The 26,984-nt window shown below is 38.0% G+C and overlaps 2 protein-coding genes across 2 annotated transcripts; both read right to left on the bottom strand.

Moving 5' to 3' along the window:
* Positions 1-3,724: 3,724 nt before the first annotated feature.
* On the bottom strand, positions 3,725-4,624 carry LOC140013392 (uncharacterized). Its single transcript, XM_072062661.1, has one exon. It carries the CDS (start codon positions 4,622-4,624, stop codon positions 3,725-3,727), a length of 900 nt encoding a protein of 299 aa, XP_071918762.1.
* Positions 4,625-6,406: 1,782 nt separating this feature from the next.
* On the bottom strand, positions 6,407-7,518 carry LOC113705807 (uncharacterized). The gene is made up of 2 exons (XM_027227716.2): positions 7,292-7,518; positions 6,407-7,151 (listed from the first exon to the last, which is right to left on the bottom strand). The coding sequence occupies exons 1-2, from the start codon at positions 7,516-7,518 to the stop codon at positions 6,407-6,409; spliced, it is 972 nt and encodes a 323-aa protein (XP_027083517.1).
* Positions 7,519-26,984: the final 19,466 nt, after the last annotated feature.

Here is a 26,984-nt window from a genome sequence, read left to right as displayed (position 1 = left end):
CGGCGAAACTGGAAAATCAGGGCAGTTCAGGATCCGAACTTTGGCTTTCTTTTTCTTGATGTTACGTATGGATTCAGAAGTTCCTCAAAACATGAAAGTTGTAGCCTTATATGTCCTGAATATTCCTGCAAAATTTCAGGTCAATCAGATTACCGTAGCCTGAGTTATAGATGAAATACTCAAGCCTGTTTTGAACATCAGATTCTGTGCATTTTTTAGTTTAGCTTCTGCCTGTGACTTTTTCGGTTTTGATCCTGTAGGATATGGGTTTTGACTCCTTCATAAGAAATGTATATCTTGGTTTTGGCTTCGAAATGGTATAAAGTGCGTCGAAATCCGAGTTCCGTAGCTCCTGTTATGACCAAAACAAAATCGATCGTCAGAACTGCCTTGTATCCGGACAGTTCTGACGGGTACTTTGACACTCAACTTTCGTTCTGTTCTGAGTGGATTCAGGTCTTGGCCAAAACATCAAAGTTTTAGCCTTATGTCTCAGCTTTCTAATGCCCTTGGAATTTTCTGATTTGAATTTGTGAGCTGGGAGTTATGGTCCAGCAAACATACCCTGTTCGTTACTCTAGAGTGCGAATTCCTGGAACGGTTTTCTGTACTTTTGACCTATTTCCGTTTGGATCCAGTTGGAGGTGTCTTCATGAAAATTGTAACCCTTCCTCTTAGCTTCGCAACGGTACCTCATGTACCTTGATCTGACATTCCTAGCCTAATCTTTGGTCAAAACGGTTGGAGATGGCAGATTTGGCCATTTCCGTTTGCCGTTCCGCGCGCACGCATGTGCCAATTTTGCCGTATTGCTTGTTTTAAGTACGTTAGTGGCCGTTTGTGATATATTGTGACACAATCTTCTATTTCAGACAGTGGTGAGTTAGGCGGAGCCGGTGGGGCCCACTACTAGCGAACACGCGCGAAGCGATTTTTCTTTAGTACTACTTTTGGTATTTTGGGTAAGTATTCAGGCCGCTCTTGTGTGTTCGTTGCTTATGTGTTTCGATTTGTATGAAGAGGGTACTTAGGCGAGGGTGTACTTTATCGCACTCGACCTACACCCTAATTTGCGAACATATCTGTACATGGCTTGTGTATATGAGCAATTTTGGAACTAAAACCCTTGAGCTTGTGGCTCAGGGTAACTTTTGAATAATTTTGTGAAATTTGTGAGTTTGGGGCTGATCTCAATACCTCGAGGGACTATTCGAGTCGGTTAGGGCGTGGTCGAAGTCAGTCCAACTTGGATTGAGGTCACCAAATTTGTGAATCCGGTTCACCAAGTTGTGAACCAAGTTTGTGACCCGAGCTTGTGACTCAAGCTCAAGTTTGTGATTTCTTTCGCCCGGGCAAGTTTGTGAGGTGACTAGCCAGTGAGGGTGATAAGGTGTCCGGTGGGTGTACAAGTGAAGTTCTACGGACCTTATTTATGGTCGACGGAGTGTCGACAGGAGATCACGCATGGCAAATGACTTGGCTTTGGAGCCATATGTATCCTTATCATGTGATGTTATTTTTCTGCTTTTGCTTTACTTCCACTGTGTAAATGTGGTTACGTGAAATTTACGTTTTTACCTCTGTTTACTTACTAAGCTTCTAGCTTACCCCGTTTCCTTTGTTGTCCTTAGCAGGGGACGACGCGGGGAACTTTGGGACTCTGCCGTTAGTATAGTTAGGTCTCGTTTGTAATAGTTGGACAGTTAGGATGTTTGTTTTTGTTTTGGTGGTTTGTATAAGGACCCTCCTTAGGGTCTACCTTCTACTGGTTGTTGTTATAGTATATTAGAGAGGTTTGACTTGATGCTTTTGAAGATGTAAATAGAACTTTTGGTGGTTGTATATATTATAAGCAGTTCTCTTTTGGTTTAATATCGTTTTATTAGTTTTGTGTTTCGAGTCCTGGCGCGAGCTAGGCAGGCGACCGCCGATACCCTTGGGTTCGCCCTTGGGAGAGGTGGGGTCGTCACATTGAGTCCTGGCGAGAGCTGGGCAGACGTTCCGCGGATTCCCTTTGGTTCGCCTTAGGGAGAAGTGGGGGCGTCACACGGTTCTGTATTGTGGTAGTAAGGGTGGCTTATCTATCAACTTTTCCACTTTTACCCCCAAAAAACCAAACTCTGCCTTACATAAAGTTACCAGAGCACGATTAACCTCTGGATTTGAAATCACTGCTTATATACTCGGTATTGGCCATAATTTACAAGAACATTCTGTAGTCTTAGTAAGAGAGCGATTTCCTACTAACAATTTGGATTTTTTCTAGCCAAAATTAACTCGGTATTGGCCATAATTTGGATTTTTCTACACCAAAATATAATAGATTTTCCAAGACTGCTCAAAGTCTCCTGCGAAAAAACTTTTCAGCAGCACTTCCCCTTATTTTCCCTAATTTCTAGCCATTTTCAAGGCTTCATTCTCACCACAAGACAGCCCCAAATCAAGTTCACAAGGTATAGGATACACAGAGTACTTATTTTAGCCACAAAACTAGTTATAATCAACATATATCTAAGCTGGAAAATTTTCTACCAAGGCTGGAAATTCTTATTTGGAAACTAAAAAGTCACAATAAAGCTACAAATCTTCATACAAGTCCATAACAAAACTAAATACCATCATACTATAGTTGAAAAATAAGAAACAAGGCTGGAAAAATGAAACCCTAGACTGAAATTTCACCAATCTTCACCAAATCTAGGTTATCTTCTATAAAATTCCAAATTTCAAGTCATCTTCACCATAAATTGCAAAATAAGAAATAGAAAGAAAGTTGTCCAACTTAGTACCTTCCAAACCCCTTGAGAAAGTGAAGAACCAAGCTTTCCTCTCCAAAAACTCTCTACTAGAAGTTTCCTTACTTCCTTGGAGAAACTTTGTTCGGTTTAGTTTTATGATTCCAACTCAAACAAAGCAAGGTTCAAGATGAATTTGGTGGTTTTTCTTCTCTCTTTTCCTCTCCAAACTCACGGCCAAGAAGGTGAAGAAATGAAGGAAAATTGTGGCTAGAGGAAAGATAAGAAGGAAGAAAGTTTCTTAGTCAAAGGTTGCATGGATGGCCAACACTTGGCAAGCCTCCAATTTTCCTCTTGTTTTTGTTTCTTTTCTCTTGTTTTTTGTCAAGAATTTTGGCTAGGCTTAGGGTTAAATTAAAGTAGGATAAATGATAGGGAAATAAGAAGATTAGGGTAGGAAAGTATTGGTCAAATGGTGTCCTCAACCGGTAACAAACGGCGCAAGTCGGTTGAAACCTATTTCTTTGTCTCTTATCTGTCTCTATTTCCCCTGATATCTAGGGTTTCTCTACTTACCTCTTAACACCTCATGCCACATAATTCTTTGTGCACAAAACTTCTTATTTATCAAATTTATTACTCACACCTTACCAGTTGGTCACACTATCTTAATGTACCATGACACTTATCATGCACTAAAATATAAGAGGAAAATTATAAAAATCTTGGCTCAACTAATGAAATCACCATGAAATTTAGGGCTAGTTTTTTTTTTTTTTTGAGAAAACTCTCACTTTTATTCATCGTATAATTGTCTTACTTTTTTAATACAAAGGAGTTTATTTGCCAATAGCCCTAACACGAATGGCAGGAGTTCCTGCTTTATCCACTATCAAGGCCCCCCTTGCAGGTCTTGGTAACTTCGATTGTGAAGTATAAAGAACAGTCCTCGAACCATTTGCCCCAGCCTTAGCTAACGCATCCGCCACCTAGTTCGCCTCTCGATAGCAATGTCCCACCGTCCTAGCCAAAGCACAGTTTGCCTGGAATGTTTCAAATTTCGATCGAATCAACCACGGACACTTCAATTTGCCTTGGAGGATATTTGCTAATAGTAGCGAATCCACCTCCACCTGAACGCTAGAGAAGCCCCGCAACACGCACTGCTGCACCCCATATATTAATGACTTAGCCTCCGCCTGTAGACTTGTCACCTCTCCAAGAGGGATGGAGAACCCAAATACCAATTCACCAGACGCATCCCTAAGTACACCACCCCCTCCACTCTTCCCCAGATTACCCAGTGAACAGCCATCTGTGTTTAGCTTGCAAATCGCCTGACCTGATGGTTCCCAACAAACCATCCGATGGGAGTATCGAGGGCGCCATCCAGAAAGACTGGCATAAAAAGCATGCCAGGACGAATAACCCTCCGATTCCCCCTCAGCCTTTTCACAAACCAATCCCACTGCATCTGCCATAATACGATCACAAATAGTCCGCCTGCGCAGGGATTCCGTGCCAACCAAATATGCCAACCAAATATGCCAACAGATTATGCTAGGAAACACCGTATGGATCATCTTCATACGAGAATGACGTGTTGGTAGAGACCACCAACCTACCAGTCGAGATCGAACACCTGTACCTCTGTAAACAACCCCCACCGCATTCCCAAAGAAAGCCCAAAGGAACTGGGCTAGATCACCTTCTGAAAAAATGTGCTCTAATGATTCTGAGTTGGGATCTAAACAGCAAAAGCACTTTGAAGGGCCGTGAACATTTAGCCTCCCTAATGCTGACGCTACAAGCAACCGATTTCTCAACACACGCATCATGAAAAAGGAAATCTTGACGGGCAACAACGGGTACCAGACTCCAGCAAACATGAACGAGGTAGGCTGCTACCCACTGGACAAATGGTAGGTCGATGCAATCGAAAAATCCCCAGACTCCATCAAACACCAGACTGCCCTGTCTTGCCCGTTACCAGTAGGGACAGGCCTTTGGATAATCTCTGCAACAACAGCATCCGAGACCCAGCACCTCAGCAAATTTTGGTTCCACCGTCCATTTGACACAAAATCGAACACGGAATGATCCGAAACACTCTCCAGCCTCTGACACAGTGGGCCAGAGCCCAACCAATTATCAAACCAAAAGTTGCAATTTCCTACCTGGACCAACCACCAAAGATTTTGTTCCGCCCCTTCATGAACCTGGAGCATCCGACGCCAGACATAGGAGCTGCCCTTTGTCACCCCCACCATGCATGGATGGCTTTGACGGCAATACTTGGCATGCATAAAGGTGGACCACAAACAGTCGCTTGTATGAAACCTCCACCAAAGCTTGAAAGAGAACGCTATATACACCTCAAGTAGAGAATGGACACCTATCCCTCCTTGCGACGTGTTGGCCCACAAATCCTGCCATCTAATCCAATGATGCCGTACCCCACTATCCCTCTCCCCCCAAAGAAAGTTTGCCATGACTCATTCAGCCAAGGCAAGGACTCCTTTAGGAGGGCTCGAAGCCGTGAGCAGATGAACCGGGATCGCTGACAGGACATGTTTAATAAGAGTAATACACCCTCCAAAGGATAGGAAGCGAGATCTCCAAGCTCCCATCTTGTTGATGACTGACTGCACCAAGCCCAAAAAATATGCGCTCTTCCGCCTTCCGATGATTAGCGGGTAACCCAAGTATCGCACCAGGGATGGATTGGCTACAAACCCTGTAACACGTCGCACCCTAGCCATACAACGGCTAGATAATTTCTCATGCACCAAAAAAATCACTCTTTTGTATATTAATCTGCTGACCCGACACTTCTCATACCAACCAATCATCTGCATGACACACAGTAGTGAAGTAGGACAGGCATTTGAAAAAACAATGACATCATCAGCATAACTGAGGTGAGTAATCTTAGGGCAGGCCCTTGGCACGGAAAAGCACTTGAAATCCCAATTCTCTAGCAACTTATTCAACGAACGAGATAACACCTCCACCCCGATAATGAATAGTCCTGGAGACAATGGATCTCCTTGACGAACCCCCTGCGTGGATTTAATGAACCCTACACTTGCCCCATTAACTAAGACAGAGAACCAGACATTCGAAACCAACCTCCAAATCATGTCAATCCATCGCCCACCAAATCCAAACCTTTGCAATACTTGAATCAAAAAAATCCAAGAGATCCTGTCATACGTCTTCGACATATCCAGCTTGAGAGCCACATTAGCCTGCCCTGATGGCTTACCCATACTAGACAGAAGCTCTTGGGCAAGCAAGAAGTTGTCCGATATAAGACGTCCCTACACAAATCCACTCCGCTGAGGAGAAATAATCCTCGGGAGCACAGGAGCCAGGCGAACAGCCAACAGTCTCGAAATTACCTTATTAACGAAATTGCATAGGCTGATTGGCCTGAACTGTGAAAAATCCTGGGGATGTGCAATTTTAGGGATGAGAACAATGGATGTAGCTGTGATTGCCCTGGGTAGCTCAACTCCGCAGAAGAAACTATTCACAGCCCTAATCACGTCATCACCTATAATTGACCACGCCGAAGTGAAGAATTTACCAGTATAGCCATCTGGCCCCGGCACACTTTTCCCATCCATGTCAAACACAACACGACGAATCTCCTCATCGGAGGGGACTCACTCCAGGGCATCGTTATCCTCGTCAGTCAGCAGTTTCGGGATAATCAGAAGCAAATCCGAAGTCGAGGCCGAATGCTGATCCGTAAACAGTTGCTCAAAAAATCGTACCTTCTCCTCTCCTATTGCCTTCTCCGATGTAACCCATTCCCCTCGGTCATTTTTAATCTTATGAATAATTGACTGGACCCTCCGTTGTTTTATCACAGAGTGGAAAAATTTAGTGTTCCTGTCTCCCTCATCTAACCACTTAACTCGAGCCTTCTGCTTCCAAAAGAGCTCCTCAACCTGCAAGGTAGACCGCAACTGAGCTTGAGCACGATGTAAGTTCGCCCGCGCTTTCTTTGATTCATCACTCTCCACATGAATCTCAGCAAGCCGCACCTCCTCTTCTTTGCGTTTAACTGCCTGAAAGATATCCCCAACCACCTCCTTATTCCAAAGCCGAATAACCCCCCTAAGTCGCTTTAACTTTTGACATAGAGTATGAATGGGGGAGCCAAAACAAGGTTGATCCCAAGACTCGCTAACCAAACCCAAAAAATCAGTACGGTCTGCCCAAACGTTGAGGAATCTAAACGGCCGCAGCTTGTTATCCACCCTCGTCGACACAGAGATGAGAAGTGGAGCATGATCAGACGGTTCCCGGGCTAAGTGTGAGATCGACAATGAGATCCCCGCATCATAGCACCCCTCATTCACCAGAACCAGATCTAACCGTTTCCAAATTCGAGCCCTGCCGTATCTATTATCGTACCATGTAAACTATGCACCAGCGAAACCTATGTCTGTGAGATTCGCTTTGCCAATAAAATGCCCAAAGTCTAGCGCTTCAACAGGAGTAAATAGACGACCTCCCCTTTTCTCATTAGCTTCCAAAATTACATTAAAATTGCCGCCGACGAACCAAGCCTAGGGCCTGGGTTATCCCTCAAAAGATCAGCCCAAAGCTCGTTCCTCTCCACGGCCGTACACCAAGCATGCACAAAAGATACAATAACTCGAGACCCCGGTATGTGGTCGTGGGAGAGTCTTACCGACACATGTTGGGAACTTTCCCCAATAATAGACCCAGAAAAATTCTCTTGGAAGAAAAACCAGATAGTACCCATAGAATTATGCAACAAACTATGAAACTTTAACGGACTACGATAATGCTCAGCTCTTCCAACCTCCAACCGAGGTTCACATATAGCCAGGAATTGTAATCTATGTAATTGAATCAATTTTTTTAATCTTCTCACAGTTGGAGCTTTTGATATGCCCCGCACATTCCAAAACATGCCGTTAATCATTTAATGAACCATAGGAAGCATTCTGTGAGTTAATTAACTGAGACCGTAGCAACCTATCAGAGGGGAATTTTGCGCGAATACCTTTTTGCCTAGTATCTATGCCTGCTGTTGCGCTATCAAGCACTCCTACCGCTGAAGAGAAGGTCCGGGACTGATTGCAATCCAACTCCCTAGCCTGCGAGGAAGAGATTGCAGCAATGTGTTGCGACTCCTCCTCATAGTTGGACTCCGAACTCTAATCAGCCTCCTGCTGCCGCTCAATAGGAGAAGCTGACCGATGCTCTTCGCAAAGCTGCATTGCCGCCTCATCCGCTAGTGCAAACTTTCTCGGCCCATCAGACCCTCCCATCTTCCCAACCAGCCCTCCAGTACCACCTGAAGCTGCACTATCAACCTTCCCGATCGCCATCCCATCTCCTTCGCAACCTACACTACCACAAGACACCTCCCCCACTGTGTTAATTTGCCCACCATCTTGGGACTTCAGCCCCTCCTTAGCATCTACCTCCCCTCCTTCCCCGCATCCCCCATAACCCTTGCCATCCATCCTTTCCTCTTGCTAGAAACCACCCATACCAGAATCCGTCTGCACCTCTACCTCCCCCACTGTCTTAATTTGCTGACCATCCCACCCATACCAGAATCCGTCTGCACCTCTACCTCCCCCACTGTCTTAATTTGCTGACCATCTCGGGACTCTAGCCCCTCCTTAGCATCTGTCTCCCCTCCTTCCCCGCATCCCCCATAACCCTTGCCATCCATCCTTTCCCCTTGCTGGAAACCACCCATACCAGAATCCGTCTGCACCTCCACCTGCTCCCTTGCCACAATCTGCCGGAACACCTGATCCCCCACATCCCCCTGTGTCTCTCATTCCGCACCCACTCCACTTCCCTCGCCCACAATCCCAGCCTCCACACTACCAAATTTTGGGGCGAGGCTGGGCTTTCTAATTCACTCAGTCCTTCAATCCTCCTGCACCTCATCCGCCACGGCCACTTGAATCTCCTTACCCGAGCATTTCATCCTGAACAAAAGGTCATCAGCCTTGCAGTCCTCCCTTGCATGACCCATGTGCCAGCATTTGTTGCAATATTGCGGGAGGTGTTCAGCCACAATTTGCTGCCAGAAGCCATCCGCCTCTCCCGACATTCCTACCCACACCCGCTGTGGAAGAGGGTGTAACAGATCCACCTCTACACAGACCCGAGCAACACTTGGCCGAGAAACCGATGAAGTGGCTGCATCAACATAGAGCGGCCGTCCTACTACACTCGCAATGGAGAACAGGCTATGCTTATCAAAGAAATGGATTGTCAAACAAGGCAATGCAATCCATACTGGGGCTAGCGAAGACTCTCGCTGGACATGAAAATCTGGTGACCAATGGAACACTCGCATTGGAAATCTCCCAATCTGCCATATCCCCCGAGTCCAAACACGCAAGAAGTCTGCTTCCTGATTGAAACGCATTAGTACATGTCGAGCATCTAAATGCCCAATGGTGACAGAATTTTTTAGGTTCAAGGTGGAGAAGAATCGGCGAACGTCATCCAATTTCGGCCGCCCATGAGAAAACTTACCAACTACCACAAATTTATACGGGGCAGCAAGCTTAACAATATCCTCCCTGGAAAAGAAAACCGCAGGTTCTCCTTTGTGAGCCATCGGTTTCTTGAGATCAATCGGAGAAGGAGATTCCACGGCAAAGAGAGAAGCAAACGACTTTGCTGATGGTGAGGGGGGTTGCCCTCCAGCCCTAGGCTAAAGGGCGTCCATGTCAACGAAGCCACCAGCTGTGCAAGCCAAGTTACGGCAACCTTAGGGAAAAACCCCTAGAGAGCTGCTCTCTATTTCGAACAAACAGGGCTAGTAAATAGTCAAATAGTCAAGTAAAGAAATATAGAAGGAAATATAAATTAATTTTTAAAAAATGGGAGGAAATTCTAAAGAACTTTTTGGGGTCCTCACAAGAACCAATAGTTAAATATAAAAGCACGGGTAAAAAATATCCATTAGAAACATTGGATAAGAAAAATTTACTAGATGAAGGACTAACATTAAATTTAATAGCACATGATCCCTAATTATGGGATACCATTATAGATCATTAGAAATATAAAGTAGTTCGACACTATATACAAAAGGGATTTGATCATAGTACTCCAGAATGTATACATATTTAGAAACATTTTTAGGAGAAACAGTTAGGGTAGCATGGGAAAAATTTAAAGAAAAATTTCCTAACCTATTAACAAAAGATAACCCACATAATTTAACAAATAGAATACAATCATTATTAACAGCACAAAGTCTCAATAGGGGAACTCTAATGCAACAACAGGAATCAATTAGAAAATTAGAACAGCTTAGTATGAGTAATTGGGATCAAACAAAAAATTTTATACAAGAATATACATATTATGCATTATTAGCAGGATGTTTCTATGATGAAGGAATAATGGAAAAATTAGTATTAAAATTACCAGGATAGCTAGGAAAAAGTATATATGATAAATATAAGATAATACAATGAACTGAACCAACTCTAAAAAATGTAACAGTAGTGGTAAAATTCATAATGAAAGAATTAGAAGATAAATGCACAATGATAGCAATACAAAAATAATTAAAAAGAGAACATAGTTTGTGTAAGAGCATTTATACATCTCAAAATTATGATAAAATAGAAAAGAAACTCAAAAAATATAAGAAAAAATATTTCCCCAGAAAGACATATTATCTTAGAAAATTTAGAGCTAGAAAACCATACTTACAAAAAGAAAAACATGTTAGAAAATATAGACCAAATAGGAAATATACAAATAAAAATTGTTATGCATGTGGAGAACCAGATCATTTAGCAACAAATTGTCCACGAAGGAAAAATCCATACAATAGACAAAGCCAACTAGTAGAAACTGTCAATGAAGACTTAATAGAAGTAGATGAACATATGTCAAACACAGAAAGTATTATAGTATAGTGTCCTTAGAAGATAACCAAGACATAGATAGTGAAGAAGAAGAATCAGAATTCATAGAACAAATAACAAATCAAATAGATAATTTTACGCTTTATTTATCAGAACTTGTAGAAAATTATTGTAACCATAATTGGATACATAAGCAAGGTACAGATAGTAAAACATGTTTTAATTGTGAAAGATATCCAGCAATAGAGCTTAGATTTCAATGTAATAATTGCATGATAGAAGCATGTAAGTTTTGCCTAGACAAATTAAAATTCGGATATAATATGGAAAATAATAAAAGAAAAAATAAAATATATGACAATGAATTAATAGAACATTATCTAGAAAGAAGAATACGAATTCTAGAACACAAAATAGATTTATTAGAAGAAAAACTTGAAAATCTAAAAAAAAAAATCAATTAGAAGAAAATATAGAAGAAGTAAAAAACATAGCCAATATAGGACAACTAATAGAAATGATAGATTATGATAGGTGAACCAAAAAATTTTTTACAATAAAAATCAAACATATAGTACAGATAAAAAATTGGAAATATGAAGCCAAAACTATAATGGACACAGGATGTACAAAAATAGTTTTAAACAGTATAATAGTACCATTAGAATATCATACAAAATTCCTCAGAAGTTGTAGCAGCTAGACAAATGGATGGTAAATTTTATACTTATAGCACAGCAGTAAAACAGGTAAATTTTAGATTTAAACATAACGATTCATATAGTATTCCTTATTATTTAGAAGAAATATATATACGGCCCATAAGATTCCAACTTATAATAGGACTAGACTTCCTACTCTACTATTACCACGATATGATATTAACTAGAAAAAGTATTACTATAATTAAAGAACCTACCTTAGAAATAACATCAAAGTTACAAGGGAAGCGTGGTGGGACTAATCATATAGAAAAAGATAGACAATTAGTTAAAAATCTAGACAAATTTTTAGACATAACCCAAAAGAAAATAATAGAAAAAGAATGCAAATGTAAAATACCAGAACATTGTAAAGACCTTCTAGAAGAAGACTTAGGATTAAAATTAGAAGAAATTTATGATGAATTAGAAATCTGTATGGAACTTATAGAAAATGAAAAATATATAATTTACTAGAAACAGGAATAGAAGAAATTGATAAACTTATAAGTAAATTAGAAAAAGTGGAAATACTAGGAGAAAATCCAACAGAATTTTGGAAAGAAGATAAAATATATTGTAAATTAGAAATCTTAAATTCAAAATTAAAAATTTCCACAGTAAAAATAGAAGCCAGTAATGAAGAAATAAAAGAATTCAAAATGAATATAGAAAACATTAAAAAATTAGGAGTAATAAGAAAAAATGAATGTCCACATAAAAGCGCAGCATTCATAGTTAAGAAACATAGCAAAAATTGCTAGAGGAAAAAGTAGGATGGTAGTTAATTATAAAAGATTAAATGATAATACAAAAGAAGATAGTTATGATATACCAAACAAAAACCAACTAATTAACAATTAGTTATGCCTTTTGGACTTAAAAATGCACCGACAGTATTCCAACAAAAAATGGATAATATATTTAATAAGTATAGTGAATTTGTATTAGTATACATAGATAATATCTTAGTATTTTCTAAAATTAGGAAGGAACATATTAAATTAGTCTTTGAAGAATTCCTCAAACAAAGTATAGTCACAAGCTCTAAAAAAGCACATTTTTTTTTAGAAAAAACATAGAATTTTTAGGAATAGAAATAGGACAAGGGAAAATAAAATTACAACCCCATATTAGTAAAAAGATCCTAGAATTTCCTGATAAGATAGAAGAATATTACAACAATTTTTAGGACTGTTAAATTATGTTAGGCCATTTATTAAAAATTTAAGTAGAATTATAGGACCACTTTATGCTAAAACTTCATTAAAAGGACAAAAATATTTTAATAAAGAAGATATAGAACGAGTAAAGAAAATAAAACAAGAAGTTAATAGATTATCAGACCTAAAATTACCCTTAGATACAAATTACCTAATTATAGAAAGTGATGGAAGCTCATTAGGATGGGGAGCCACATTATTAGCAAAATCTAATAAATATGATAATAAAAATAAAGAAGAATTTTGTAGATATGCTAGCGGAAGATATAGAAAAAGAGGAAATATAAGTAGCATAGATGCAGAATTATTAGCAGTAACGTACAGCTTAGATGTTTTTAGACTTTTTATATTAAATAAAAATGAAATAACAGTAAGAACAGACTATAAAGCCATAGTTGTGAGGACCCATAAAATTCCCTTAGTTTATATCTTTTACTTTATTTTTCGCATGCATTTTCTTTACTTTACTTTACTGTATTACTTTTCCAAAGATTTTTATAAGTAAGTATAGTTTTAAATCATTTTTTTAGAATAAGTTAGTTCATATTAAATTTGAAGTGTATTGTGAACGTGGGACCTGCTAGTGCGGTTAGTGCGATAAATTTTGACAACTCGTTGAAGTTTCGTATTAAGCGATATTATTGTACAAGGTGCTAGGAGATAATTAGAAGTTTGCTAGATAGATTAACCATTGGGAGACAATAGGATAGGATTGAAACTTAAAGGAGCCAAGTGTCACTACACTATTGGAAGATGGATTTTGACTAATTTTTTTCACCTTTACTAAACCTCAAAAATTGACCAAATTCCTTCCATTCTTGAGCTTCTCTTGGCCGAGCTTCATAAGGGAGAAAAGAGAGAAAAGATTTGATCTTGCACTCCAATCTTGTGTTCCAACCATCAAAGGTGCAAATTACTCCATACAAAGTGCTAGCTAGGGAGGATTAGAGGTGTTGGTGGAGTGTTTTTTGAGGGGAAAGTATTAAACTACCATCTTTCTAGTGTTTCTAAGGTAACTTGCCAAGAAATCCCTCTTTACTTCTAATAATTGCATATTAGTGGTTTAAGGTTGTTGAATATGTAGTTTTGTGAGGAACATGATGGCTTGAAGTGGTCTTATGGAAAATTTCAGTTTTATTGGTGAATATTCTGCCCTCATATGAAGCTTAATGATTAGCCATGGTTTGCTAGCTTTGTATGTGATAAATTAGTGTATTATGTGCTAGATGGACTTGCCTAAAGAAATTTCTAGCCTTAGCTCCAAATTTCCAGCTTTAAGGATGAATCTGTTCTGCTCTGACCTGCTTAATTTGTTCATGTTAGAGGCCGAATCAGGCTTAGGTCAAAACATAAAGGTTGTAGGAAATGGTGTTAACTAGCTGCCTGCAAAATTTCAACTCAATCAGAGCACTGTATCATGTGAAATGACAAAAAATACCCTTGACTGCCCAACGTACTATTTTGCGGGCAGTTTTTCTGTTTTCCTCTGAGATATCACATTTTGATATTTAAAATGCATGAATTGGATATTGGTATCTTCATAAGACTTGTAGTTCCCTGTCTCAGCTTCAAAAAGGTATAAAGTGTACTCCAAACCGATAAGCGTAGCTCCAGTTGTGACCAAAGTACTATAAGATGTCAAATCTGCTGTTTAGTCTTTTGTCTTCAAAAACTGATTTCCAGTTGTATTGCTAGACTTGTGAGGTAAGTGGATGATTTTGGAGCCTAGTGAAGGGCTATTGTGGTAAGATTAATTATGTGTGATTTTGGGGCTGAATTGAGAAAATAATGAAGTCATAAATGACTGAAACTTAGGTAAATACAAAGGGCATGCCGCCCAAATTTTCATTCGAGGGCTAGTTGGTTGTACTCGCAACTTGAGCGAAAGGCTTTAGGATTGTTCATGTTTTGAAAGCCAACTACTACTTTTTTACTCTAACACCACATTGTTATTGCTTTGCCCTCGTAGTTAACTTGACTAGGCACACGACTTAAAGTCGAACCTCATTTGTGCATTTCGTTCATTGGGTTTCCGGGTGTGGGAACCATAATTGTTTTCCTTGGTGGTTTAGGATGTGCCGGTGATCCAGGAAGTACTTCGGAAGGAAATGTTTGAAGTTGTTTGTTTGAACTGGTGAGTGTACCACTCCCTCGATTTGTTACTTAACTGGTTTATTTGTACTTGAAATCTATGACTTTAATGACTATGACTTCTATTTATTCTGTATGAAATGAGGGTGTATTTTATCACACTCGTTCTCTTGTCTATATGGTCATTTACTGTGAAAATTTGAATATGTTATCTGTGATTAATCTGATGTCGTTTGGACGTTGTATCTAACGACCCTTCTGCTAAATCTGAGCTCAACCTCCTTTGTAGTCAATTGAATCGAGCCAGCACAAGGGCTTGGTCGAGGAAAATTGATAAGCCTTGGGGATGATTTCTGGGAAATCTTTGGGTATTGGAGACTCTGGATTTCCAGTATACTCGAGTATTACCATTTTTGTTTCTGTTGAGGTGTTCGGGCCGGGTAAAGGGTATGATTGGTGGACGAAATTTGGTGTAAAATGGTGCTCTACTGGACTGGTTACTTTATTTGAAAGTTGACGAAGTGTCAACTACTATTTGATCAAGCTCCGGTGAAGCAAATGGGAAATTGACTCCTGAGAGCCACCTGTATCCTTTCGATTTGAATCACTGTGTTTAACTGTTTCCTGTTCTATCTGATTGATGAAAATGAAGTTACATGATTCTTTACAGTTTATACTTCTGGTACCTCATTGAGCGTAAACTCACTCCCTTCCCGTTATCTTTGTTTTCCTTACAAGGGACAAACTTTGAAATCACAATTTTGGAAGAAAGGGTTGAGCTAGTGTAAATGTTCTTTTGTTAAGCTCCTCTGTAACCAAAACTCTATGGATTTTGTATATGTACGGATATTTTGACTTGTACTTCAAGTAAATCGTTGAAGAAACCAATACATATATTTTGGCAAGTATATAACTATGTTTATCTCTTGATTAATGCATGTCTTTATGGTTGTTTGAACTTTATTTGAACCTGTTGGCAAGATCGGGCAAGTGCGGCATTTGATCGAAGAAAGAAAAGTTTTTGGCGGAAAAACTGTTCACCGAATCCGGCCGTATATCCAGCCAGTTATTAGCCGAATAGTTGGCCGGATTGTTAGTGGAGATTGAAAAAAAAGGGGTATCGCTACTGCCTCGAATCCGGCCAAAAATCCAGCCAGATCTTGGCCAGATTGTGACATGGCATCAGTGCATTCGTTTCGTTTTCAATTTTCGTTGGAACGTTATATCAAAGTTCTATTGCATCTTTCAGTTTAGTTATTTTAGTTTCCGAAAGTTTTTTTTCTTGAAGTCCTTTTGAACATTTCGTAGGGTTTTCGTGCGTTTCTATTTAGTAGTCCTGGCGAGAGTTGGGCAGGCAGTCCGCCGAACCATTTAGTTCGCCTTAGGGGGAGGTGGGGCTGTCACAATAGTTAGGCATTTTAAAAATAAAAATAAAAAGAAAAGCTCAACTAGAAGATGTAAGGATCGAAGACAACCTAAGAGTGGGGTGAATTAGATTGATTAATAAGCTAATCAAGTTATAGGCATTTTTTTTGCTTAATATGAAATTTACCCTCTTTTCTAAGTGATCACAGAATGAATCAATCAATGAAGGAACAATATCACTTGAGAGAAGTAGAAGAGATAAGCAATTTAAGAATCACAAGATAATAATCAATAAATAAGAAGAGAAGAGTTGTAAACCAATTGACTACCTGTGAGGACCCGAATTTTACTTACTTTTAATTCGATTTTACTGGCTTATGTAATTATTTAATTCGAATTTGCAAACCAAATTGACTACCAAACTCCTCTTGAGCTTGAAAATCAATTCACAAAGCAAGTTTCTTCAAGTTGATGAAATACAACCAATCTTGTGTACAAAAGAAGGCTCACTTTCTCCTTCAAGTTTCACTCGGTCCAGTTAGGAAGTTTTACTATCTCTCAGGACAACCCTCACAGAGTTACACTATTGAAGTATTCATTCACAAATGAAAATCTTACAATGAACTTCACACCACCAAGACTACAAATCTTCCTTGGAGAGTGTTTTCTCACTAAAATTACTCTATCTCTTTTGTATCTTCAGTGTGAAAAAGTTTGAAATTTCTGACAATGCTCTATTTATATGAGACAAAAAAAGTACTTCATTAATGCTTCCAACGGATAGAAAGTAGTTGAAGAGTCAACTAGCCGTTGGGAGTATCGGACGTCCGGTACTACCGTTGCTTGTGTTCGATAGCAGATAGAGAGTTTGAAAGATTCTATCAGACGTTCGGTACTTTCGATGTTTGCGTCCGATAGCAAACAAAGAGTTTGGAGGATTCTATCGGACGTCCAGTACTTCCGATGCTTGCGTCCGATAACAGACAGAAAGTTTCTATCGGACGTCCAATGTTGTCTTTGTGAGCGTCTAACAGCTTTAATTTTCCTTTTTCTTCTTTCAAATGCTCTTGTTCTTTGAATCAAATTGCTTCAAGGCTAAAAGGATTTCTTAGAAAAGATACTAGTACTATTAATTTGTTTTGTAAACATCAAAAGACAGGGATCAAGATCAACAATCTCTTCCTTTTTGATGATGACAAAATAATGGATGGAAGGAAGGAAAATGAGCAGAAACTCCCCCTTACTCATAGCATTTTAGAACAAAACAACTCTCCAATAACTCTCCCTTACATACATCATTCAATCCATTATCCATTCTCCCCCTTTTTATCATCATAATAATGGAAAGTCATACAGCATCCATTATTAAAAAATCATTAACAAAAATTATTAAGAACACCAAAATCCAGCAAGTATCATCAGCCAAGATCCAACATCATTAGATCAGCATTATTCTTTTCTCCCCCTTTTTGTCATCATAAAAATCTAGTAATATCAACTAAAATCCACTAATCATCAAAGGAAACTCAGTTCAGAGTATCATAAACATCAAAAGAAAATTACAAAAGAACATGAATCACCCAAGTGTATCTAGAATAATCATCAATAATGACTAAACAATATCTCTTACCACCCAAGTTAGCAATTTGTGTAGGACCAAACAAATCAAGATATAAAAGCTCCAATGGTCTTGAGGTAGAAACACGCCATCTCCAAATGTCACTATACCATTAGACTTTGGTTTGAATTTGATGAATTATGGTAGATCACCGGGCATGTGTCTTGAACATGCACTGTCTATGAACCACTTTGATTCCTTAATAATGTTCACCAGGTTCATCTACTCAAGAATTCAAGAATTAATATTTGGTACCCATTAATTATTGGGTACTTGAGAGTTAGTATCATGTCTAACTATCCACATGCATTTCATGTCTCTTCTCATGTTCTTCCTCACATAACAATTGTGTTTCATGTGACCTTTTTAATAATAAAAATTACACATAACCAGCGAGTTATTTGCATAAACAGGTTTAATAAATCTTACTTGTCTTCTCTTATAAACAGCAAAATCATTTGCACTAGAATTTATCTTCTTCTCATAAGTGCCAAGATGAGACTTTGTTCCATTTTCTTGAAAGCAGTTTTATTTTTTATATTGGAGCAACTCATTTAAATTATTCATTCTTCTTTTCAAATCATCTTGTTTCTTTTTGAACATTTCACAAAGTTTTGTTTTTCTATCAAACTCATTTTGTAGATAAATCTCACCCTTTTTCAAGTAATCATTTTCAGTTTTCAACTTTTTATTTTCTTGAAAAAGATGTGCATTGTCTTGAAGAAGAAAACTAATTTTGTGTTTTAATTCCTTGTTTCTAGGATTCAAGATCATCATCACTTTCATCATCACTTTCAAATTAAGGGTTAGAAATTGTTACCTCATTATCTCTAATGGTCATAAAGGCCAATTGAGCGGATTCTTCTTCCTCTTCAATTTCACAATCGGAGTTGCACTCATTCCATGTGAATTAAAAGTTGTTGAATCTTGATTTTCTTTCAACTTTTCCTTCTTTTTTTTTGTTGATTAGACACCCACTCATGTAGTGTTCAAATTGACCGCATTCATAGCATTTGTCATCTTGCCTTTTGTTGGTCTCTTGCTTTCCTTTGTTTTTTGCATTGTTGAATTGATTGGAATTTGAATTGCAAGGTCCTCCTTTTCTGAATCTTCTTTTGTTGAGAATTCTCTTGAAATTTTTTGTGATAAGAGCAAGATCATTGTCATCAACATCCAAATCTTCTTCATCCAAGGAAGTCGAGTCATCTTCATCTTGAGATGTTTTTAGAGCAATGCTCATTCTTACCTTTGCATCTTTTTCTTCTTGTACCTTAGTCTTAAGTTTCAACTCATAAGAGATTAGAGAATTAATAAAATATTCAATAGGCATAGAATTCAAATATTTAGTCTCTTCAATAGCAGTTACCTTACTCTCCCAATCCTTGGACAAGACATTCAAGATTTTTCTATTTTTCTCTCCCAAGGAGTATTCCTTTTCTAGAACTTCTAAATCCTTTATAAGGTCATTGAATTTACAATACATTTTTTCAATATTTTCATGAGGTTTCATCTTAAAAGACTCATATTTAGTAACTAAGATAGACTTCTTTTGTTCTCTAACATTCTTACTACCTTCATGAATTTCTCTCAATATGTCCCAAATTTCTTGAGCTGACTTTTAGCCTTTGACTCTAATTGATTCATTTGAGTCTAAAGCACTATATAACACATTCATAGCCTTTGCATTTAAGGTGAGACGAGTTCTATCGTCTACAGTCAATTCATTTTTTATTTTTGGTCTAGGTCTGTGAGTATTTTCATCTATTATAGAGGCATCATATGGATCTTCATTAACAATAAACCACAATTCAATATCAATCGATAGCAAGAAAATAATCATTCTTTCTTTCCAACTCACATAATTTGACCCATTAAACATTGGAGGTCTAATCACAGATTGTCTTTTAAAAAACATTGCATTGTTGGTTGTCATCTTTACTCTTAAACCGTTTGAGCTTAATCTCTAGGAAACCAAGTTCCGATACCAATTGTAAGGATCGAAGACAGCCTAAGAAGGGGGTGAATTAAGTTGATTAAAAAGTTAATCAAGTTATGGGCATTTTTTTGCTCAATATGAAATTTATCCTCTTTTCTAAGTGATCACACAATGAATTAATCAATGAAGGAACAATATCACTTGAGGAAGTAGAAGAGATATGCAATTTAAGAATCACAAGATAATAATCAATAAATAAGAAGAGAAGAGTTGTAAACCAATTGACTACCTGTGAGGACCCGAATTTTACTTACTTTTAATTCGATTTTACTGGCTTATATAATTATTTATTTACCCATTTTTTTGAATAATTTATTTCAATCATTTTAAATCTAATTACATGGAACAAGGTCTCATTTATATTTTTAAAACGTTTCATTAGCAAAATTTAATTTTTCAGAGGCTCGTTTAGTGAGAAATAGCGAATACACGTTTTTTAAGGCAATATTCGATTCGAGAGTGCAATAATCTTGAAAAATTAAGAATGATCAATAGTAGATTAAGAAAAGTTAATTGAGGGATTAGAGGTGAGTGAGTTCAAATTTTCGCTTTATGGCGTGTGAATCGGAGGTTCGCGTATTTCGTGTCGAATCGACTAAGTAAAGATTTAAGAAACTTATATTAGACTACTAAGTGTGAATAATTATAGTGTTAAAGAAATTACATTTGAGGATTAATGCACAAGTGCAACAAACAAGAGAGAAAAGTGGTAGTACACTTCACTATTCGTGCACTATTCCTAGTTGACTTTTGTGCAACTTTTGGCCACAAACTCCATAAGCTTCCAAGGGAAGATTCATAAAACAAAACCCTTCTCTTCCTCTCTCTTGGAGTCATCCGAACAAGAAAAAAAAGGGGAGGAAGAAAGCTTCTCTCATTTTGCTTCCATCTTGCTTCAATCTTGTCCAAAATCTTCACTCAACTTCCATACCACTTGGAGATTAACTTTAGCTTGGAGGAGGACAATATCTAGTGGAAATTCTTAGAGGGTTTTGTGGTGAAATTTCTGGTTTCTTCAAGAGCTAAGGAGGTAACCAACAACTCTTGCAATCTTTCCACTTTTCTTCAAGAATCAAACTTAGATTTCATGGGTTTGGTAACCCAAAGCTTGAAATAGGTAGAGGACTTGAGGAAATCTATTTTATTTTACTTTAACACTAGGCTAGCGGGCTTGATGATGCCTTTAGGTGGCTGCCTTGAGGTGTAACTAGTTGATTGTGGTTGTTTACGTGTTATTTGAGTTGAATAAGATTAGAAAGTGAAGGAAAAATCGAAGAAAAGTGGTGCACTAGAGCTGGCTGAAAATCTGTCCTTGTTGCTCAGTGATTATTTCAAATTTTTAGTACTTGTTTTGCTGTGAAATTGATTGTTATATGTTGTATATTATGTGTACAAAGTGCCTTGCGAAAATCATTTGATTTGGTTGAGCAAAACTTGAATTTTCGAAATTTAAAGAAACCTGGAAATGGTAATCTGGCTGCCGAACAATGCTCCTTTGATCGAACATATCTCTCTGTATATAAGTTGAAATTGAGTGCCATTAGCGGCATTCAAAAATAGACATCCGTAACTTTCTAATGGTAGAAAAATCACCCACTAGTTCATTTTGAGTCATCCGTAGTGATTCGGCAAAGTTTGCTGCCCTGTTATGAATATCTGTCCGAGAGAACATGAGAAGCTGCAACTTGTGTCTTGAATTCGAATTACTTGTGAACTGATTTTGGAAATGTTTTCTTCTGATGAAATGAATTATTTTGAACCTAGTTTCCAACACCACCAACTATTCATAATTTGAGCTTGAATTGAGCGAATTATGGCCTGATTTTGTAAGTGTGATAAAGTTGGAAAACTGGAAAAACTTTTCCGTCTTTCTGGCCAACTGGTCTAGTTTATTGTGGGATGTTTTATTTCAAAAATTTTGATATCAATCAACCATAAAGTGTTTATTAAAGGTTTCTAGGACCTTGGTTTCAAAACTGGATCGAATTTGGACTGATTTCATTGTGCAAAATGTTTGGAAAAGAAATAAAAGCAAGAAGACAGATTGTCCTTGAAACATTTTCCAAACTTTAGTCGCTTTGTTAACTGCCTTCCCACTTGAGTTTTTGCTTAAAATTTGGTAGAGAGGTAGTCCACATATAGAGGTTCAAGTGTACCAAATTTGGTGTTATTTTAACAACCTTTCGATATCCAAATGATGCTACAAAAATAGCTTTTTAAAATCTGGGAATTCATTGTTTTTGTAGTGAAAATTTATCAACTTTGAACTGTTATATCTTGATATTCAAGACTACGAATTTAGTTCTGTTTGTCGCATTTGAAACCCTGTTTGGAAATTTTATTGTGTTACAAATTTCAAGGGCTGATTCATTTTCTATGAATTATACCGAATTTCCAAAGATGACTGCAAAACCAAGACTGGTTCAAATCTATCCTATTAGAATTGAATCTTTGAGTTGAAAAATGAGTGCTTTTTGTCTAGAATCTTAAAAAAGTGTCTTCTAGGAACTTTTAGTAATCCGAACCAAGATTCCAACAGTATAAAGTTTTCCATTTTTGGACCTATTGAGTGCAAGGTCTGATTTTTCTAACTTTGATGCCTAAAACTGAAATTTTCCGACTTGATGGGAAATGAGTTTTTGGAAACTTTTCCCTATCCTTTGATGGTGATTGATCATCTTAAACTCGACTTCATGGAGAAAATCAGTTTCTCTTGTGTTGTTAAATCCTCACTTTTGAACCTCAATTTTGAGTGATTAAGGTTCTCTTTTGAGACTTTAATTTAGTCTAAATAAGTGAACCTTTTTTCTTGATTAATACATGATTGTGAGTGAAAGTACTTGTTATATTGTTCAGGCGCTCAAGGAGATCTTCAAGAGAATCTCGAAGCGGATGCCTAGAGACAAAATTGCTTGCTCACTCACTTTTGTTTTGATTTGGTGAGTGTCAAGTGTATGAAATATTGTTACGTCCTTAATTGTTCTCATTGATTGAGTATTTTGAAAGTGTCGAGTCGAGTGTGTACTTTATCGTACTCATTCTCATTTAAGTGAAGTACATTTGAATTGTTTGAAGTGAATTGTTAAGTGAATTAAGTGAAGTGTTGCAATAGTGAATTATGCTATGGTTGCATATGTCGATTGGAGTGAATCTTCTCGACTCCTAGTGATAATAGTGGGGGACACCCAAAACTCATCAGCCAACCTTGCGAATCGAGCCGGCATTGGCTTGGTCGTGAAGTTTGGTGAGCCATGAGAAAAATTTATAAGTTTGATCTATTGGAGAGATCTCGCTTGGCATACTCGAGTAGTATCGCCTTATATAAAAGAAGTACGGGCCCGGAGCAAGGGCTGTAACGGTGAACGGGGAAGTGTAAGTGAAGTTCTACGGTCTTAATACCCATCTGGTTGACGGAGTGTCATCGCAGGGAAGTATTTGATCGAGCATTGGCGAAGCAAGTGGAATATAGCTCCTGAGAACTCCCGTATCCTTATCAAGTGTGTTTTATTGTTAAATGTGAACCACTTGAATGTTATAGCTTTCATTCTTGTATAAGTGCTTTTGTTATTTGAACTATGTGTTTTGCATGTTTTCTTGGCCTCACGAGCATTCGCTTACCCCATTAGATTTGTTTTTATTAACAGGAACCGAAATGGAAGGAATTATGGAGAAGCTGACTTGATGCACTTTTGATTAGGGTTTTGAATGTATTTGATTAGATGACTTTTGAAAGTTGTATATTTTAGGGAAAGTGATGTATTTGATATCTTAAAATGTAAGAATTGAATACTTATTAAGGAAGCGACTTTTCTTTATACCATTGACTTTTATTATTCGGTTATTTATCCTTAAACTTGAATTGAAGTTGTATCAAGTCCTGGCGAGAGTTGGGCAGGCGTCCCGCTGATACCCTTGGGTTCACCCTTGGGAAAAGTGGGGCGTCACAGTTGGTATCAGAGTTTAGGTTTCAGATCTTTGTAGTGTATCTTAGGTTAAAAGTTTAAGATAACGGACCATGGGATTCACTTGAACATTAACCTATTGTATTCCAGTGGTTAAAGAGAATTGGTACTCGAGAGTTTCTTAAACGGCATTGGTGGAAAAGAGACTAGGTTTAGAGATCTATTTGGGAGATGTATTAGAAACTTTACTTTTGAGAATAGGGATTAAACGACTTAGTTATACTTTAAGTGATATTTGAGTGAATTAGTGACTTTAAGTTTCTAACCTAGAATTTGTAGTTGTTTTGGAGAGATGGAGAATGGTAACGGAGGTCATGCTACTAATGGTAATAGGCATGCTAATGGACATGTAGTGCCCCTTAGGTCTATTCGATATAGAGTGCATGGAGGAGAATCTCGTATCCGACACTCGCCTTCTTCGAGGATTCCCCGTTGTCCTTGTAGGATGACGTACACCTATCCTAATGAGCTGGTATTGTCCCTTGATGATGAACGTCGGCAGTTGGTGAATACCAACAGAACCTTACTTCAGGAGATCGAGGAACTAAATGCTAAGATAGATGCCCAAGGTGCTAGGATCATTGAGGTTGAGGGAACAGTGGTAGAGGAGAGGACTAGGGCTGGGGCCGCTGGTGTTGAGCTACAGAGGATTAGGGCTTGACTGGTTAGGACAAGCGAGAAGGTTGGGGATCGGGTGGCTGGGATTTTAGCCAACATCACCATATTGATAGAGGAGGCGATAGAGGCTGTCGAGAGCCCGGTTCGTGAGGGCGCTCCTGAGGAGGAACCTTTCGAGGAGGATCTGGAAGAGGATGTTCAGGCTAGTGGTTCGGATGCAAACTAGACTAGGATGTTGACTTCTGACTTTTGTGACTAGAATTAGTTGGGGTGACGCTTGTAAAGCTCTTGGCGTCTATTGCATGACTAATTGCACTTTTATGGCACATGTGTGCTATATTTTTGTAAATGCCCCATGACTTGCTGATCTTGTATGGATCTTTAATTGTTAATATATGCTAATTATCGTTATTTCAAATGGTTTCCACATTGACTTGTATTTTAAGTATTTTCTCGCGTAATTAATTCTATTCTTGCATTTGAGCATAACTAAGATCATGGATGCTCGAAGGAATGGTAGGGGCCAAGGGTGTGGGATTAGGCAAACCCCAAGCTCAAGGGGATGACTAGGAATGACATCTAGTCCAAACCGGAACCCTAGGAATGAAGGAGATAATTAAGTAGCTACTGCTATTAACTATATGATTGATATCTTAGCACGATTAGCTAAGCGCCAAAGGCCTAAACCAATCAACCAACCTAGGAACCAAGAAAGGCGTGAGGATTGAGTGATTCTTGAAGTTCGCCCATCTAAGTTTCATGAAGGGTCTAATCTCGAAACAGTAAAAATTGGTTTGAGGGGATGACATAAGGCACTAGTGAGAGCAAGAGGATAGGGTTTCTTCTCGAGCAACTTCGTAAGTGAGTATTAGAGAGTGAATTAGGGTGTGAAACTTTTATATTAAGGAATAAGATCTCCGTATTTTGTTATGTTTATAAGTAGTGATTGTAATCTGGTGGAGACTCAAGAGCTCGTCCATATTAAGTAGAAAATAGTTAAGATTTATATTCTGAGGTAACCTAGAAGCAAAAGAATAAAAGAGTAAAATGGCCAGAGCTCCCATTGTGAATAGTTACTTATTTTGATCCCTTGATTTGCATGGCAAGCTAGCAGTTGACTTAAACCAACCGGTGAGATGATAAATTTGGGAGAGATGCATAAGAAAATGGTCATTTTTCGGAAGGAAGTAGAATTTCAAAAGAAATTGGCTGTGTGAGAACCCAAAAATTTTCTTATTTTCTAGGCTTTATTTTATTTAATTGCACGCTTTTTCTATATTGTCTTTATTAGGAAAATTTTCTAGATAATTTTTATGAGTAAATATAGTTTTAAAATCATTTTTCTAGTACAAGTTAGTTGTTGAGATTTTATGAGTGTATATTGGACGTGGGACCCACTAGTACGGTAAGTGCGATAAAATTCGGCCAATTAGGTTAAGTTTTGTATATAGAGATTAATTTACTAGGTGTTAAGAGGTAATTAGAGGTTACCTAAATGGATTGATATTTGAGAGACAAAAGGATAGCTTTAAACTTAAAAGGTGACAAGTGTCACTTTCTTACTCAAGGTTGGACTTTGACCATCTTACTTACCTTTACCAATTAATCAAAAATTGACCCAAAATCATCTTCATTTCAAGCATCTTGGGCAAAACTCTTAGAGAGAAAAAGGAGGAAAAGCCTTCAACTTTTTTCATCCCAATCTTGCTCAATCTTCTAATCTAACCGATAAAACTTCAACTTACTCCATAAAAATCATTTGTAAGGTAGGATTAAGGTAATTGGTGGAGTGGTTTGGAAAGAGGAGGTGCAAAGTTGCTTCTTTTCTTGAGTTTACAAGGTTAGTGGCTAAGAATTCTTCCTTTGTTCTTGATAATGTTAAATTAGTGACTTGTGATGGTTAAAGAGGTGGTTTTGTGAAAGATTTCATGGCTTTTAGTAGGGATTGATGAATTTTTTATTTTATTCATGATTTTTCTGATTTTATATGAGCTGGTTGGCCATGGATGATGGCTTGGTATGGTCTAAAATGGAGCTTTGGTGTGTTAATTGTAGCTATTTGCAGAAAATTTCTACTTTGTACGGAAAATTTCAGATTTAGGGTTTTGAATTGGGGCTTTTCTAGGGTTATTGTGGAACTCTTGAATTGGTTTTGTTTAAAGGGTATTGTAACCCTAATAAAGTGTATTGAATGGCATAGGACTTGTACTTGTAGTTGTGGTTGTATTGGTTGAAAATGAATGATGAATTGTGGGATGGAAATCTGAAATTTTAAGAGGAAATGCTGTCCAAATTATAGGTCCATATGCTTTCATGGAATTGGGTTGCTTAGAGTGTTAGTTAGTGACTTTGGGGTTATCTAAACCTTTAGCAGCAAGTGGTCCTTATATTACTTTCAAGTTCTTTTGGCTTTACATTAGTGATGTGTGGTTTGGGGTTATGACTCGTATTCGAGTCTCACTGTATTTTCTTGAATGTTTTAGGGCGTGCCGGTGAATCAAGGCGCTCGTTGGATGGAAATTTGTGAAAACTCTCTTTGTTGATTGGTGAGTGTACTACTCACATGATTGTTATTTCATGGCTTTGTTATACTCGAAATTTATGATTGGAATGCTTGTGTATACTGCTGAGATTGGTTGAGACGAGGATGTACTTTACCACTCTCGCACTCCATGGCTTATGTGATTGTTTATTGTATCAATTGAATGTCTCCTGATTATACTTGAACTGGTGTCGTTTGGACGTGTATCCAACGACTTTTATTGTTGACTCTG

This window comes from Coffea arabica, chromosome 8c (assembly GCF_036785885.1).
Source record: "Coffea arabica cultivar ET-39 chromosome 8c, Coffea Arabica ET-39 HiFi, whole genome shotgun sequence".
Taxonomy (NCBI): domain Eukaryota; kingdom Viridiplantae; phylum Streptophyta; class Magnoliopsida; order Gentianales; family Rubiaceae; genus Coffea; species Coffea arabica.
The sequence above is the reverse complement of the archived record's forward strand: the minus strand, read 5'-3'. Positions and strand labels throughout refer to the sequence as shown.